At 48.5% G+C, this 17064-nt stretch overlaps 1 protein-coding gene across 3 annotated transcripts in view; it reads left to right on the top strand.

Moving 5' to 3' along the window:
- The first annotated feature begins 296 nt into the window (after positions 1–296).
- Dzip1l (DAZ interacting zinc finger protein 1 like) overlaps positions 297–17064 on the top strand; it is a 34527-nt gene continuing 17759 nt past the window's right edge. For 2 of the 3 annotated variants that reach the window (XM_055629685.1, XM_055629686.1), the window contains exons 1-6: positions 6263–6286; positions 9732–10307; positions 11942–12026; positions 13153–13271; positions 13971–14132; positions 16819–16947. In XM_055629685.1, the coding sequence (XP_055485660.1) occupies positions 6284–6286; positions 9732–10307; positions 11942–12026; positions 13153–13271; positions 13971–14132; positions 16819–16947 (1074 nt within the window). In that variant the 5' untranslated portion in view covers positions 6263–6283. Of the gene's footprint in view, positions 367–3449; positions 3562–6262; positions 6287–9731; positions 10308–11941; positions 12027–13152; positions 13272–13970; positions 14133–16818; positions 16948–17064 lie in introns of those variants that run through there. The other variant, XM_055629687.1, reaches the window with a different exon arrangement.

The raw sequence follows: 17064 nt of genomic DNA on the forward strand, positions 1-17064 counted from the left end.
GACAGTGGCTGCATCATGGGCGAGATGTGGGAGCGAAGGGATGGCGACAAGGGAGTCTGTCCGGCTGATCACCGTCAAGGCCTGAAAACTTGGATGCTGGATTTTTTTTTTTTTTTAAACAGATTCAAAGCGGCATCCCCTCCTTCCCCCATCCCTTAAGCGCTAAAAATAGCTGTTCCCGGGCGCTGGGGAGAGGCTCCGCCTCTGCTGTGGTTGGGGGTGGGGGTTAGGGGTGGGAGTCTGAGGCGCTGCAGACCCCGGGCCTTGAGCGTGCTGGGTGCCCGGGCTCGGTTGTAGCGTCCGCGTGGCTGGCGGCATCCTCGGCTGCACCGCAGAAGATGGAGTGAGTCTGGACCGGAGAATGGGGTGAGTGGGGACGCGCCGTTCTCCCCGAGACCTTCAGTCACTACCCCCATGCTTCGGGTGACCCCCAGGGTGATCCAGGCCTCCCAGGAAAACTATGCCTGGAATCCAGCCGGGAGCCGCGGGAGGGAGCGCGGTTCCAGGCGGAGCTACTCGGCCGCTGCGCGCGCAGGTTAAACATTAGCGGCTGCGGTCACCCGGCCAGGAACCGAGCTGCGTGGCCGAGGGCGCCTCACGAGGTCCCGTTCCCTGCGCCTCCATCCCAGCGGCCTGGGGCTGTTCTGGACTGAGGTACCCCGCGGGGGAAGAACTCGGACGCGCAGAACGGGGGACGCCTGACACCCAACCCGCAGCTTCTCCAGGAGGGTGGTCTTGGGAATGCAGTTCTTGCAAACAGTAAAGCGATCTAAGGGGCTGAAGATCTGAGTTCTCTAGGGAGGTAGGGATCGGTTACTAACAAGATGATTTTTAAACTAACATTGCCGTTTACTAGTTCCTCCGCTTCCGGTCCCGGGCTGAAGTTTACCCCGAGCACAGCATTAGGGGTGGATGCGATTACAAGTCCACGGGAGACTGGGTACGTACAGGCGAGAGGGTACGAGTCAGGAGCAGAGGACAGGGCCCGCGTAGAATTGGCTTCACAAGAGATCCTGAAGGGCCCCGGGCCGGTGTCTCCAGAAATTGATTTCTAACAGGATTGGGAGAGGCCTAGTGAGTGTGAGGTGTTCTAACCCTGCTCCACCATCCCCTGAGAGTTGAGTGTTCAGCAGGATGGCCAGTACCTCCTGCTTCCTCCCCCAAGGTGTGATCTGACAAGCGAGAACAGCCCTGCTCAGAGAAGGTTGCCTGACTGTGTGCCAGCACCAAGGGTCTGGAGACATCTTCCGTTTGTGGAAATGGATTTAGAGCAATGGTTCTCGAACTTTTTCATGCTGAGACCCCCAACCATGAAATTATTTCGCTGCTCCTTCATAACCGCAATTTTGTTACTGTTATGAGGCATGATGTAAAGGTGTGATACACGGGAAATATGACGTGTGACCCCGAGAGGATCGCGACCCACAGGTTGAGAACCACTGCTTTGGATGCATGCCTCAGGTCGGGAGCAGAACTTTCTAGTGCGGCTGGGCTTCCGGTTCTGTCCTGGGGGCCGAACTTTTGTCAGAGGGTCACTTGTGCTACTCCAAACAGCACGTGGAGAAGGGGGGGGGCGCTTGGTAGGCAGTTCTGAATGCCCACTGACCACTCTGCAGCAAGGCTGACCAATAACCTGCCTCTCACCGGGCCTGGTGACTCTAGCGAGGGGTCTGGCCCAAGATGAAGATGGAGAAGCTCCTGTTAGGAAGCAACAACGCTTTAATAGTCAGGAAACACTGGTGCAGTCTGTCAGCTCTCTCTCCTGCATGAAGCAGCTTTGGTTTGTTTTTGACACTCCTGAGCCTGGGATAGTAGCTCATGCTAGGCCTTATTCTCCAAGGTACTCCCAAGAGCCATCAGTCAAAGCGCCACCTGCATTGTTGTTTTAAAGAAAATCTTTCTGTGACAAACATTCACAATAAGCTTTTATAATCTTTTTTTTTTAAATTATTTGAGAATTTCTTACACGTATTCTGATCATACTCTCCCACACTCACTTCCCTACCTCCCAATTTTGAGGATTCCCCCACCCCGTGTCCAGTTTGTGTTGTCCCACTATTCTTTTTTTCCTTGTTTGTTTGTTTCTCCAGGACAGGCCTTCTCTGTGCAGCCCTGCCTGTCCTGGAATTCACACAGTATGTAGACCTGGCTGGCCTTGAACTCAGAGAGCTCCTCCTGCTTCTGCTGGGATTAAAGGCTAGTGCCTCCACTGCCCAGCTGTCCTACTCCTGTGTGTAGGGCTTGCTCTGGAGTATGGTTGACTTGCCGGGGTCGCGTAAATGCTCTTCTAGTACAGTCTTTTAAAAATACCCTCTCGGATCTGGAGTTGGAGCTCAGTGGTAGGGCTCAAACGTAGCATGTGTGAGGCCCTGCGTTAGCTCTCCACCGACACACTCACACCCACAAAGCAGTGAAGAGGAAACCAGTTTAAGGTTGCTGGGCACAGAGGTCCAGCAACAAGGGAGAGCTTTGTGCCTCCAGGAGTGAATCTCTCTCTCGCTGCTTGGAAGTTCTGAAAGTGGATGCAGGTCCTAGACTAGACAGTGAAGGGTAGAAATGGGGCCTCCTTTTTAATTTTTAAAAAACACCAAAATACGAAGGCCTAAGATGGAGAGCAGGGTCTGTAAAAGTGGCGTTCTGGAAAGTCCCTGGTCTCTCGTTTCCATTAGGGGTTCCAGCAGCGCTCCCTGGCCTCTGCCGTGTGGTGAGCGTGTTTGCAAACTGTGGGAAGGTTTCCTTGGCAGCCATGACAATTAGCTCTAATGACAAGCCCAGAGTTCCCCAGGGCAGGCACTGTGAAGTTAGCTTGGAAGCCAGGGCAAGCTTGTAAATGATTGCCCACAGCCCCTTACAAGCCTGGCATCTTCTGAACGTTCCTCTTGGTTTCGTTTCTGAGGAAGCAAAAGAGACAGTAAGATGTAGAGATGCAATTTAAATGACAAAACAAAGCAAAACAGATGTTCAGACAGTTTTGTGAATATTACCTTTGGCAGAATCCAGGTAGGCAGAAGAGCCATAGAGCTTCAAGGATTTGTTTTCCCAATGGAACCAGTGACTCTGGAGGTAGTAAACACTGTCACACTTTTTTTTTTTTTTTTTAATGTTGAGTGTGGAATTGCTACAGGGGGAAATGCACGTTCTCCCAGTGGAAGCCAGCCTGAAATACTAGCACAAAGCTCCATTTGAATCACTTAACTCATGAGAGTCAAGCAGGCCTGGGGAATTTCCGGGGACCCTATCAAAACCTGTAGAGGCAGGTAAGGGAGCCTCGGCTTTCCTAATGACGGTGAGTCATCTCTGCCTTGTGTCTCTATTCCCACATGTGGGAAAACAGTCTGCCGATAACTCAGTCTGGAGAAGGCCCGCGTCCCTGCCCCTTGGGTGTGTGGTGTCTTGGTAACCAGGAACACGCTCATGTGGCTTTGTCTTCTGCCTCCCATCCTTACCAGGAAGCAAACTTTGTAGCGGCGGCGCAGTGAGGATTTAAGGTCTCCAGCACCGACCCTGTCATGATTTGCTGTGAACCCTGGCAGCCCTTCCGTTCTGCTCAAGAAATCTCAGGTACTGTATTTCCACGACGAAGAACAGTCTGCCGTGTCATTCGAATGTCACCAATGCCGTTGTTCCTGGGAGGTCGGTTGGTGTGATTCAGACTTGGGATGTCAGCAGAAATAGCACCTTTAGTACTGTGCAGGGCATGTAGGTGCTGCTATCATCGGATCACCATCTACATGAATTCCCACACTGCTAGTCTACCTTTTGAAGACAGAACCCCCACACTTCTAGGAACCAGACCTCTAAAGTCATAGAGGGTGGGAGTGATACTTTTGGGGGGTGCAGTAAAACTCGTGAACTGAGAACTGTACTGTAGAGTTCTGTGTAAGGAGAGTGGGGACTCCCTTCACAGTGTTGATGAAGTCTGCTGAGGGAGTGAAAAAGAAAGGTGTGCCGACACTAGGAGAGCAAGCTGTGAGGCCATATCTTGACAGCCACGAAGGGCTCTCTGATGTGCAGGAGCCCACTCCCAAGAGCTTTCGTTAGGAGCCACTGGGGTTAATGTGTGGCTGCTGATGGCCATCACATCAGACATTTTCTGTGACTGCATGAGTCCCCATGAAAGGCGACCAACTCCTGTTGATTCTAACCCTTGGTGGTCCTAGCCTCGTTGCTCCAGAACTCCAAGAACACAAAATTTTGAGGCAAATGGTCTAAGATTTTGGCAGTTGTGTTCAGTCTAATAGCCACCAGGAAACAGGTCAGGGAGTGAGATGTGATAGACTGGAATAAGGCAATGTGCAGCCCCTAAGAACCTCAGACAGGGGGGAACAGAGGGGAAAGAAGGGCGCAGCAATGTCTTGGTGTGGACTCCTCCTTGGATTCTACCCTGGTGCTTACCGCTCTCGAGGGTAAGCTCTGCATATTTTTCTGTCTTTTCGGAGAGTGAACTCTGGAGCCAGACACTGTGAATAGGTGATTGGGAGACAGTCGTTCCTTTCCTGATTCACTCTTCCAGTTTCTTCATCTGTGCAATGGGTCGCCGTGAGAATTAGATGGGACAACGCATGTACAATCTTAGAGCTGTGTATGGAGTTCAGAGATGTTAGCTTTTTTTCCTTTCATTTTTTTTTCTTCCTCCTTTTCCACTTCCCAGTCCTTCATAACAGCAGGAACCATTGCATGGGGTCCTATCTATACTGTATGCTGGCTGTGGTGCCTAGCTCTTTGCAAAGACTTAAGAGCAATTTGCTGACATGGACCAGAGTACTCAGTGCTCTGGGGTCCCAGAGAGGAGCCGTGAAATAAGGACTCTGGACCTAGAAGTGATTTCTGGTGACAGTGAAGAGCAGAGCCTTGAAGCATGTGCCCATCCTGAGCAGAAGGAGGTGGCAGAGGGTCATTTATACTGAGAGCCAGCGGAGACTGTGGCTGGAGCCCAGATCCACACTGAGCTGCTTGGGTCTGAATCCAGCTTCCGGACCTTGGGCAAACATCTTTACTTCTCTGTGACTCAGAATGTGATGGCAACTCTTTAGGAATGGTTTTAGGAAACAGTCTCCACATTGCCATAGTCTTCAGCATTCTACTGCAAGGGGTGTTTTTCTCTACCGGTCTCTACCTTGGTGTGTGTGTGTGTGTGTGTGTGTGTGTGTGTGTGTGTGTGTGTATGATGTAGAAGAGGGGGTATGGCATGCATGTGGAGGTCAGAGGAAAACTTTGTCAAGTCAGTTCTCTCCTCCCACCTGTATTTAGGTCTCAGGGATCTAACTCAGGTCATCAGAATTATGTGGTAATTATCATTTACTCGATGAATGGTCTTGTGGCCTCTCTACCTTGGCTATTGGGGATAGGGGTTCTTACAGACCCCAGAGCTCACTGATTGGCTAGATTGGCTGGCCACTGAAGTCCAGGGATCTGCCTGTGTTTGTTCCTTACCTATTGCTAGGGTTACATGCACATACCATTGTACTTGAGTTTTCTGTGGATTCTGGGGAATGCGAATGCAGGCCTTTGTGCTTCCGGGGGCAGGCACCTTCCCAACTGCTGTCTTCCAGCCCCAGTTATGGATTCTAACATGTTTTCAGCGATGCTGCTGTTGCTGGCCCAGGGAGCTGAGGACTCTGAGAACCATGGTTTTACTAAGTCCTGGACACCAAGGCAGAGAATCAGTTTGTTATCAAGGACATGCTGAGGGTTCTGTTCCACCTGGCATTCCCTGTAATTCATGCTACTTTCCTGGCACGGTTGGAACTTGGGTTTGAAATATAAGCAATTTTGGAGAGTTGGATCCAGAAGTCTCAAGAGGCAGAAAGGACTCGAGCAAAGAAATTTGGGGGTAGTGAAGGCTTAGCAAGGAGCAGGCCCAGAGTAGCTAAAGCAGTGGGTGTCTGAACTCATCCTCAGAAGAATGCAGTGAGAAATGGGCCATAAGTGAATAGCAAATAAAGGGTAGGGGTACCTGCACCTCTACCTTAAAAAAAAGGTGAAAGAATAGTCATTGCTGAACGAGGAGGCTGGCAGAAGTGCGCAGAGGGAGAGTGGGAAGTGGAGCGAGCTGGTGATGGAGAGCTGTGTCCTTATCGTTAGAGAGGGCTGTTAGCAAACACTGGAGGCCGAAGCTTAAATAGTTAAAGAGTGAAGTTCTCAGGCTGTGAGGCCAGGAAGTGGGTGTCCTGTTACCCTTGTGAACAGCATGCCTGGTTACCTGCTGTTGCTCAGAGGCAAGGCTTGTTGTAGGCGATTGTCTCTGAGGCCCCGGCGGTGAGGCTGCAGCTTGGAGCTCAGCATGGTGAGTACCATGTCAGCCAACTGTTTCGTTTGTTACTTGACATGTTGAACGGGGTAGAAATATACTAGTCTTCTTGTGACCATGCAGATGCTTATGCTGGATGGTGCTGTTTTGGGAAGAATATCTGAGAAAGGAAGGGGAGGGGCTGACACTGAAAAAGCTAGGCTCAGGGTATCCTGTGGAACATTCTGAGGAGCATCGAAAGAGGTCTGCTGTCACCACCGCGGCAGCAAGGAGCCACACTTAGCCCCAAGGTGGGGAGCATGGGTGTAGTTAATACAACACATAGTCCCCTCAATACCAACAGTGGGGTTAAGCCCAAACAGATAAACAGCAAGCAAGAGGAGACTTCATGAATGAATGAATTAGAGGCTTAAGGGAAAAGGGGTGAGCATCTCTCAAAGTAAAACTCAGGAGGAGAGCCTTCCCACAGTTGAATAGTTCAGGTCCATAGTCTTTGGAAGCAGGTGCATACGTAGCCACGGCTAAGCTCTGGTACACTCCACCAAGACCCCAGTTTGGCTTGTGCAACTGGCATAAGCCAGGTACAGCATCTGTTTGTAAATTCATACCTAGAGATTGCATGAGGCATGCTGGTGTTACCTCTGAGCCTTTCCCCTGCCCACCGCTGCTTCTCATAGTCTTAGGGAGCAGGTAGAGCTGGCCTGGCCATTGCACTGTCTTTTCCTGGGGAAGGCAGTTCAGAGGGGACAGAATCTTTCCTTTTTCCCTTCTCTGCCCATCTGGCCCCACTGTTTCTTCAAGGCTTTTTTCTTTCTTGGGTTTTTGTGACCTTTTTATGTTGTTGCTTTTCTCATTTTTGTAACGAATGCCTGATAAAAGAAACTGAATAAAGCAAGGGTGTCTTTTGGGTTATGATTGAAAGGAATACAGTCCAGTATTGGGCGGGGGATGGGTGGGGGATGGGTTGGGGGGCGGGTCATGGTGGAAGGGCTGTGAGGTGGCTAACCGCTGCTTCCTCAGCCTGGGACTTCAGGCCGTGGAGTGGACCCACATCTGGGTGGGGCTTCCCTTCTTGGATAATCCCCTCTGGAAACACCCTCATAGACAAGCTGAGAGGTGTGTCTCCTAGGTGACTCCAAACCCGGTCAAGTTGATAAGGAAGATCAACAAAGACGCTTTCCTTCACTGCCTCTGGATTGCATTTAAATGGCAGGATTACACAGGCTGTAAAGAACTGGATAAATGAGGACGTGTGTACTTTTTCTCATCTCAGGCTCTCAGTCTGCAAGGGAAAAAACTATTTCTTTTTAATTAAAAAAATAGTAAAAGTAATAGGTGATGATGGGAGGAACTTTGAATAGCATAGAGAGGTGGAAACTAAAAAGTAAAAATCTAATAGCCACGTTCATTTCCTACAGATAGTCAATGCCAATAGCTTTTGGCTGTTTTAGAACGTCTGTTCTTTAGAAAGTCTGCACTTATGAAATCAGGCATGTAAATGAGTCATGTGAATAACAACTGTGCATATTTTACATAATCAGAACAGGTATGAGTCACTCAAATGAACACGGGAGGGCTCATCTATCGAACCACCTGATTAATAAACCTGTTTGTAATCTATCTATCCATTTATTTATCCTCACTTCATGGTCTCATTTCTGTCTCTCACAGACAGACACCCCAATGAGATCTATATCTACATAATTTTTTGAGTTATTACTAAATGTGATTATATTAATATTGAATGAGAAATAATGGTATATACATATATGTGTATATGTGTGTTCATTCGAAGTCATTATTCTCCATCAGTACATAAAAACTGTCTTGCCTTTATGAGTAGCCACAGAGTATATCATTGTATAGAAATGCCATTTGTATCCCATATTGTACTTTGCTTTCATGTATATATGTATATATATGTCTTCATGCACCAGGCCTGTTTTTTTTTTTTTCCAAAAAATTCAAATTTTCTCTTCAGTGCTGGAGATATACAGTGTCTTATGAATGCTAGGCAATCACTACTGAACTGCATTCCAGCCACAGTTATAATTTGTAGTAGTAGTATATTAATTTTAAATTCCCTTTGATATTTTCAAATTACTGCTCATAGACAAAAATTTATGTGCCTACTGTCTTAGTCTGGGTTATTGCCAGTAGTTGCACACCATGATCAAAAACAACTTGGGGAGAGAAGGGTTTATTTCTGCTTACATCTCTCAGGTCTCATGCCGTCAAAGGGAGTCACTGAATGAAGTCAGGACGGGAACTCAAGGCAGGAACCGCAGAGCAGGAACTGGAGCAGACGCTGTGGAGGAATGCCTGCAGTCTGAATTGATGGAGACATTTTCCCAATCACGGTTCCTTACTCTCAGATGATTCTAGTTTGTGGCCATTTGACAAAAAGCTAGCAAGCGTACCCACCAGGAGTACATAAAACAGAATCTGAGTCCTTTGGCAAAACAAACCAAAGTTTTTTTTCTCTAGTCCAGTGGTTCTCAACCTTCCTAATGCTGTGACCATTTAATCCAGTTCCTCATGTCATAGTGACGCCCCAACCATAAAGTTATTTCTGTAATTTTGCTGTTATGATTTGTAATGTAAATATCTGATATGCAGGATATCTGATAGGTGACCCCTAAGGGGATTGTGACCCACAAGTTGAGAACTGCGGCTCTAATCTGTTAATGGCCTTGGAGTGAGGCTCCGCATTAGAGTGTTTGCTTAGCATGCCTAAGGCCCTGTATGTAATCCACAATGCAGGAAAACAAAACAAAACAAAAAAACAGATAAACAAACAGGCCCATTGTAGACTGAGTACAATTTGTGCAGAGACACAGCAGCTTTCTTAAGCCCCATTGGCTGAGCTGGACATGATTTCAGTTACAACCCACCAGAAAAAAACTTAGTTACATGATCACACTTTGCTGCAGGGAGAAGCTGGGAAATGTAGTCCACACATGTTCTCTTAGAATGGTGTCTAACTGAAGGCACTCTGGTGGTCGCTGGTGGCTCTGCGTTCCTGTAGAGTTGTCGAATTTTATCCCAGGTAACTGTAGGGCTGCAAAAAAACAAAAACAAAAACAAAAGAAAACAAAACCCACTTGTACATTTAACAAAATTTTTGCCAGTCACTACCACAGTGGTTCTCTAGGGGGTTCCTGAGGACCCACCCTGTGCCAGGCACTAGGCTGTGCGCAACACGGGCCTCTTCATTACCACAGTCCTTCCAGGTAGGTTTCCTGTTCCCCCACAGACACAGAAGGTTTAAGAGTACAGACTTGCCCAAGGCAGAGGCTTCAGATACATTTCTGTGCAATGGAAGGCTCAGCTTTGCTTCCCACACTGCAGCCACGTTGACAGAGCCAGGGCATCATGCCGAGCGGCTGCTATACAAACGCCTCGCTGTACCTAACTTTAAGCAGGTACGTGGAAGGTCCAAACATTTGAATTCTGTCTAACGTGTTATTCCATTTCCCAGGTCCTCTTCCAGCTCCTCGGCCAGTGGCCTTGGCGGCACTCTACCCCTGTGGTCAGCCCGGAACCTCTCCTGCCCATGCAGTACCCAGCAGCCACTGTTGAGGGCCTTAGTGGCCCTCTTTCCGGGGCCTACTCACTCCCCACCTTCAAGTTCCAGCCTCGCCGTGAGAGCATAGACTGGAGACGCATCAGCGCCGTGGACGTGGACCGCGTGGCTCGGGAGCTGGACGTGGCCACCCTGCAGGAGAACATTGCTGGGGTCACCTTCTGTAACTTGGACGGAGAGGTGTGCCACCACTGTAGGCAGCCTGTGGACCCGGTGCTCCTCAAGGTGCTGCGCCTGGCACAGCTCATCATTGAGTACCTGCTGCACTGCCAGGACTGCCTGAGTGCCAGCGTGGCGCAGCTGGAAACACGGCTGCAGGCCAGCCTGGGCCAGCAGCAGCGTGGCCAGCAGGAGCTGGGTCGCCAGGCCGATGAGCTCAAGGGCGTTCGGGAGGAGAGCCGGCGTCGGCGGAAGATGATCAGCACCCTGCAGCAGCTGCTCCTGCAGACGGGCGCCCACAGCTACCACACGGTGAGGATTCTTTGCTGAGGGGGGCCTGGGTTCTCACCGCTTGCGAGCAGGTGTTAAGGGAGGACATTCTGAGAGTCTGAGGATTCTTGTTGGCTCTGCGAGTGTGGAATGGGTGTGTGCGAGGGTGAATGTATAGGGCATGTGCACAAGCGCTCCTTTGCATGGAGGGGCTGCGTGTGTAGCGTGTGAAGGTGGGGCTCTATGGGGTTTGTATCTGTGCATGTGGGTGTGGTAAACGTGTAAACGCAGATGCTGGAAGCGTTTTCTGGTATCTGTGCCTGTAGAGTATGTGCTGTATAATGTGTGCCAGCCCTGGCTTACCCCAGTGGGCACAGCTGAACGTCTGTACATACGGAGACTGTGTGTAATGATGTACACGTGAATGGATGAAGGATATGGAGTGTGTGTGTCTAAGGATGTGAGCATGTATGGAAGGTATACGTGTTTGTACGTGTATGAGGATGGAGAGTCCGCATGTATGCGCGCTGTGCTGCGTAAGGGCATAGATGTGCATGGATGTATGTGTGTGCGAAGGCACGATGCAGCGAGGCTCATCTTAGAAAAAGGATTTCATAATTCAGACGGGAGACCACGGCAGCACTGGAGCATTTGAGCCCACTGCAGCAGAAAAGTAGCCGGCTGCGGACCGCGCTCTGGAATGCAGCTTCAGTTCACGCTAGTTTAGGTTTGCAGGAGAGTCGTAGTTTGTTGCAAGGCCGTTAGTGTGGGGCAGGACGGTAAGGTGACTTGAAGAATATCCCCCGCTCCCCCCAGCGTACATTCCTCTGGCAGCTAGAGGTTTATTTCTGTCATGTCAAGTCTCCGGTGGGCAGGCTCTGTCAGTGCAGGCGCTGCACAGTGATTGTGCTGCAGCTGATGGGAAAGCTCATGTAGAAGCTGGGCGTAAGCCACCCGGGGCTGGTACGGAATGCTTATTATGTGTGTCCGGGTCTAAGATGGCTGCCTGGTTCCATCCTTTGAGCCCCTCATCCTATTCAGTAGGAACTGGTAGTAAAGCTTTTTAAACCTTATTTTGTGTTTTGTAGCGCTGAGGAGCAAGCCCAGGGCTTTGTGCATGTTAAACAAGTTGTTCTAACACTGAGCTACATCTTCTGACAGCACTTTGTTGTTGTTGTTAAGACAGGGTCTCATGATGTAGCCCAGGCTGGCCTGGAACTTGTTATGTAGACCAGACTGCCCTTAAACTCGCAGAGATCTGCCTGTCTCTGCCTCCTGAGTACTCCAGTACTTTAGGTATATGCCACCAGGACTTTTAAACAAATTCATCTCCTAGAAATGTCATGTACCATTTCTGCTTATAGATAGTGACTAGAATCTAGTGACATGGTTACATTGGCTTGTAAGAGGGGCTGTGATATAGGGTGGTTATTCTCACTGGCCTCAGATTCTACTAAGCACTAGGATTCCTATTTTTTTCCCCTTCCCACTCCCACTGTTCTTTATTTCTGTGGTTTGGGAGTTGAACCTAGGGCCTCACACACTCTCAACTCTTCAAAGTCTTTATTTCTGAAGCAGCCCATGGGCCCCGTGGAGGCAGAGTTTCGATACAGGAAATTTCCATGCTGTCTGAGGAAATCTAATCCAGCCCTTCTCACTGCTTCCCCTCTGTGTAGTGCCATTTGTGTGACAAGACGTTCATGAATGCCACCTTTCTCCGGGGCCACATCCAGCGCAGGCACGCAGGCATGGCGGAAGTCGGTGAGTCCGGGCAGCATCTGGGAACTGCTGGGCTAGGATTTGGTGAGTGGGGCACATGCACATGAACCCGCTCTTAAGGTCTCTCAGACATCCCAGCTGGAGCCCTGTGCAGTCTTGTCTGTGTGCGGAACAAGAGGGATGAGACAGGAAGGTTTAGTTGTACTCGTTCCTTCCCGTGATATGACAGTAGTCAGCACTTTGCCTCTGACGTTTTGTAGCCTTCCCTGTGCGTGGAACAGGCAGAGGCTCTGACGTACCTTTAGCCTCCCTGCCTTATCTGCAGCTCTCCACGGCTGGCTGTGAGCATAAATGGGGCAAAGGAGTAGTCAGACCAGTTCTTGGGCTGTGCTGTACTATAGCTTATCATGACTTAATCACTTTATTTAATTTTACCATTCTAAATTCCAAAATGAGTAGTAAGGCTTTGCCCTATCCTTATAAAGTTATATGTACTTTTTGAGTTTGACAGAAATATCTGTACAATAAGATAGCCACATAATAGAAATGCAAACATTTTATTAAGGAAAACATGATTTTCCATCATTGCAGTTTCTTAAAAAATAAGATTTTTGGAGTTGAGAATGTAGCTCAGTAGTATAGGACTTGCTTGTATGCAATAAAATTCTGGATTCAGTCCTTAGACAGACAGGCAGACAAACACACAGACAGACAGACGCACGCACGCACACACACGCACGCCCGCATGCACATAGAGCTTGGAGTTGTATCATTTAGGTATGTACTGATTATGTATCTCTTTATAGTTCTATGTTGGGGATTATTAAGGAAAAAACAGTCTATGTCTTAAATGCTGGTTTCTTATTTTCTTGTTAAAATATGTCCTTGATATGGAAACTTAATGGAACCTGTCATGCCAGGCACTGTGCTAAGTGCTTGGTGTTGTCATGTTTCATTCTCACACCACATCTTCCCTAGCTCAGTGCTAGTCTGTTCCTGTTTTGTTTGTTTTTTCCAGTTTGGGGAACCAGAGGGAGAGGGAGGTGGGAGATACGCTCTTCGTCCCCAGCCAGTGAGCTCTGTGGGGAAGCTTCTCAGACTGAGGTATGGTTGCAGAGGGAGCATTGCCCCACTGTTGCCTTTCCATCTATCCTTGTGTGGACCCCAGGAAAGCAGAAGCAGGAGCAGCCACTGAAGGAGGCGCTGGAAGAGCTTCAGGCCAAGCTCAGGTGGACCCAAGGAGAGCTGGAAGCCCAGAGGGAGGCGGAGCGGCAGCGGCAGGTCCAGGTAAGTGTGCAGGAGAATGGCTGGGGAGATGCGGGGTGTTGTGCCCAGCCGTGCGCAAGACTCCCACAGGGCCCAGATTCTCACTGCTTTCTCCAAGCCGGAAGTCAGAGAGAGGCCACCTTTTCCGACGTGGAACATGATTATTCTTTGTCTAGAAAGGACGGTTAATTTATTTTGCCAGACTTGTGTGGCCGGAAGTGCAGCAGACAGTCATGGTCTCGTGCATAGCGATGCCGAAGGTGTCTGAACTTGAACGTCATGTTTTGTGCCACACTGTCGGTTGGCTCTCTGAGGACAAAGACGGGGTCTGCTTTTGAAAGCTCCAGAATTCTAGGCTGGAGGGAGTGTGCTATAAATAATGACAGACTAAAAACACTAGCCTTCCCCATGCCTCCATGTGTTCACTCATCATTTACTGGGTTAGCAGGCATTTACTGAGCACCAGCCAAGCGTTGCGAGGAATGTAAAGAAAGAGAAAGGGGAGTCTTAACCTCAAGGGGTCTATAGTTTAGATAAGTCATGTCTAGCAGTGGACCACTCCAGGTCTAAACCACAGGGCCAGAGGGTGGGGTGTTCTTTGGATCCTCAGAGTGTTAAATGTGTTAAGGGCCTGGCAGGGCCTCAGCAAATGTTTGCTACAAACGGCAGTAATGAATATGTTGCCTTTTATTTTGTATTTTTTTTTTTTTTTTTTGGTAGGAATTAGAGATGACTCGTCAGAGGGAAATAGAAGCCAAAAAAAAGTTTGATGAATGGAAAGAAAAAGAACGGAGCAAGCTTTATGGGGAAATAGACAAACTGAAACAGTTATTTTGGGATGAGTTTAAAACCGTTGCCAACCAGAACTCTACATTGGAAGAGGTACCCAACACCAAAAGCTTTTCGAAATCATTTTGTGGAAAACCTGCTTATTTGTTCTTAAAAATTAATTTTGTGTGTGTGCGTGCATGTGCAAATGAGCTTGCCCGGGTACACGTATGTAGGGACCAGCGGTGGACATAAGATGTCTTCTACCACTCTTTCTGTATCTTAGTTGTGTGTTAGACTTATTTTTATTTGAGAAAGGGAGTGGAGGTTAATCTCTGAGGACAGCCTGGTCTGCATACTGAGTTCTGGGACAGCCAGAGCTAGGTAGAGAGACCCTGTATCAAAAAAAAACAAACAAATAAATAAATAACAACCTAAGGTGGGAGGTCTGGAAAGATGGCTCAGCCGGTAAGAGAACTTGCTGCTATTACAGAGGACCCAAATTCAGTTCCCAACATCCACAGGAAGCAGCTTACAATAGCCTCTAACTCCAGTTCCAGGGACACTGATGCCCTCTTGACTTCCACAGGCACCCACACAAAGGTATGAATACACACACACTCTCTCTCTCTCTCTCTCTCTTCCTCTGTGTATGATTTATCTGTAATCATTCAAGCCCTCCCAGCCCAGTCTGCTCTGCTGGATTAGGGAAGTTCTGTGGAAGCAAGCTGCTCCTCCATGGTGTGGTCCTCTGTGCTCATCACAACTTCATACCCATTGTTTCTGGTTTTTCTTTTCTTTTCTTTTCTTTTCTTTTCTTTTCTTTTCTTTTCTTTTCTTTTCTTTTCTTTTCTTTTCTTTTCTTTTTTCTTTTCATTTCTTTTCTCTTTTCATTTCTTTTCTTTTTTCTTTTCTGTTTTTCTTTCCTTCCTGCCTGCCTCTTTTTCTTTCTTTCTTTCTTTCTTTCTTTCTTTCTTTCTTTCTTTCTTTCTTTCTCTCTCCTTCCTTCCTTCCTTCCTTCCTTCCTTCCTTCCTTCCTTCCTTCCTTCCTTTCTCTTTCTTTCCTTCTTCCTTCCTTTCTCTTCCTTCCTTCCTTCTTTCCTTCCTTCCTTCCTTCCTTCCTTCCTTCCTTCTCTCTCTCTCTTTCTCGCTTTCTTTTTCTTCGAGACAGGGTTTCTCTGTGTAGCCTTAGCTGTCCTGGACTCGCTTAGACCAAGCTGGCCTTGAACTCACAGAGGTCCACCTGCCTCTGCCTTCCAGAGTGCTGGGATTACAGGCATGCTCCCCCTGGCCCAGCTATTCTTCCTGATTTTAAATGTCCCAACATGTTGCTTGCTGAGTAGGTACTGGTAATAACTGTTGATTCGAATCAGAAGTCATTGCTTAGGAACCACCTCATCAAGGATGAAAACATTACTTTTGGTTAGAAAATCTGAGTTTCAGAAAACAAGGGCACGACCCTTCCTTCACCAGCCATGGCTCCTGTCCCGACTCAGGAATAGTCTGTGATTGTTTTTATTCATTGTTTGTCTGTTGTGTTTTTATGTCTCCTAAGTCCTTTCAATGTTTTATTAAAGTATGGGGACCAAGTTAGATACAAGATTCTCTGTACCATTCAGTAACTGTTTTGTCAACTTGTTCTTTTTTAAATTCTCGAGGGTCGGGGGAAGGTAAGGGTCTATTCAGAATGACTGGAAAGTACTGTGAGACAGTCTTCAAAACTAGAGACAACATCCGGATATGAGGAGGGCCACTGAGACCTACGTACACTTTGAAAGCATCTCTCCTTCGGGCTGGCCTGGTTCAGAGGTCTGAGCACTTGCTTTGGCCCTGCTGCCTGACTGCAGAGTGCATGTTAGGATACATGGATTAGATGAAGCCGCTAGCGGGTTTGCCGGGAAAAACAGGCCACGGAGGCCTGGAGCACAAAGAGGCAGCTATGTGATGTGTTACAGCAGTGACAGAGGTGACTCTTCGGAAGTCCCCGGTTGTTCAGGCCTCTGCTAAAGCATTTGCCAGCAAAAGTACTCTAGCTGGGACATGATTAACATTTGGTCCCGCTATTGCTCAAGCAGTGGATGAGAAAACTTATCAAGAAGAGCACCAATTTAAAGTCAGCCTCGAAGATCCCGAAAGCTGTAACAAGGTTTATCTGTTATGTGCAGGAAGAGACATGGGCTTTGTTAGCATCACATGGGTAGGTAGAGAGGGAGTCAGTCTTTGATACATTTCTGCCTTCTTCTCTGCACACAGTAGTTCAAGAATCACTAGGTATAAGTGATACAGCTTTGAACACTGCAAAAACAGCTGTTCTGGTGACAGCCAGTTTGTGTGTGTGTGTGTGTGTATGTGTGTGTGTGTGTGTGTGTGTGTAAGAGGCAAGAATCCTCAGGGCATGGCTTAGGGAGCCAGAGTTTATCACATGGGCCCTACATGTGCCTCTCTTCAGTTTATTCCAGACCTGGGAAGAAACTGGCCAGGAGCTGGGCAAGCTCGGGTTTGGGATAGCAGAATTTCGGTGGAAGTGAAGTAACACTCGAGTCTGTTTTTCTTCCAGGGGTGCTTGTGTTTACTGCAAGCACCCCTGGAAGAAAAACAGGGGCTGAACCTCTGGAGAGCCCAAGGGAGGGGACTGCTGGTTTGTGTGGGTGTTTGCAAGCACATAGTGGTAGTGAGGGCAAACCGGGGAGGCTCTTGATTGGGGTGAGTTTCACTCTTCTGCTTCTGTATTTGGGGTAAGGTCGAAAGCCAGTGTCATGCGCCGGACATCATCCAATGAAACGGTTCTTGGCTCTTCCAGAAGCTGAAGGCACTGCAGTCCTGCAGTATGACGGAGTCCCACCTTGGGACTCTGCGGGATGAGGAGTCAGAGGAGCGACTCAAGCACGCCCAGGAGCTCCAGGCCCTGCGAGAGAAGATGGAAGTTCAGGTGAGCTGATGCTCGCTCCTTGCCTGTCTCTCCAGATCAAGCCAAGAATCCAGCCGTCCCCACTGAGGATTCCGTTTTGCCTTGTGGATTCGGTGAAGTTGAGAGACATCAGAGCTC

The sequence above is a fragment of the Psammomys obesus genome, unplaced genomic scaffold, assembly GCF_907164565.1.
Source record: "Psammomys obesus unplaced genomic scaffold, mPsaObe1.curated_primary_1811, whole genome shotgun sequence".
Taxonomy (NCBI): domain Eukaryota; kingdom Metazoa; phylum Chordata; class Mammalia; order Rodentia; family Muridae; genus Psammomys; species Psammomys obesus.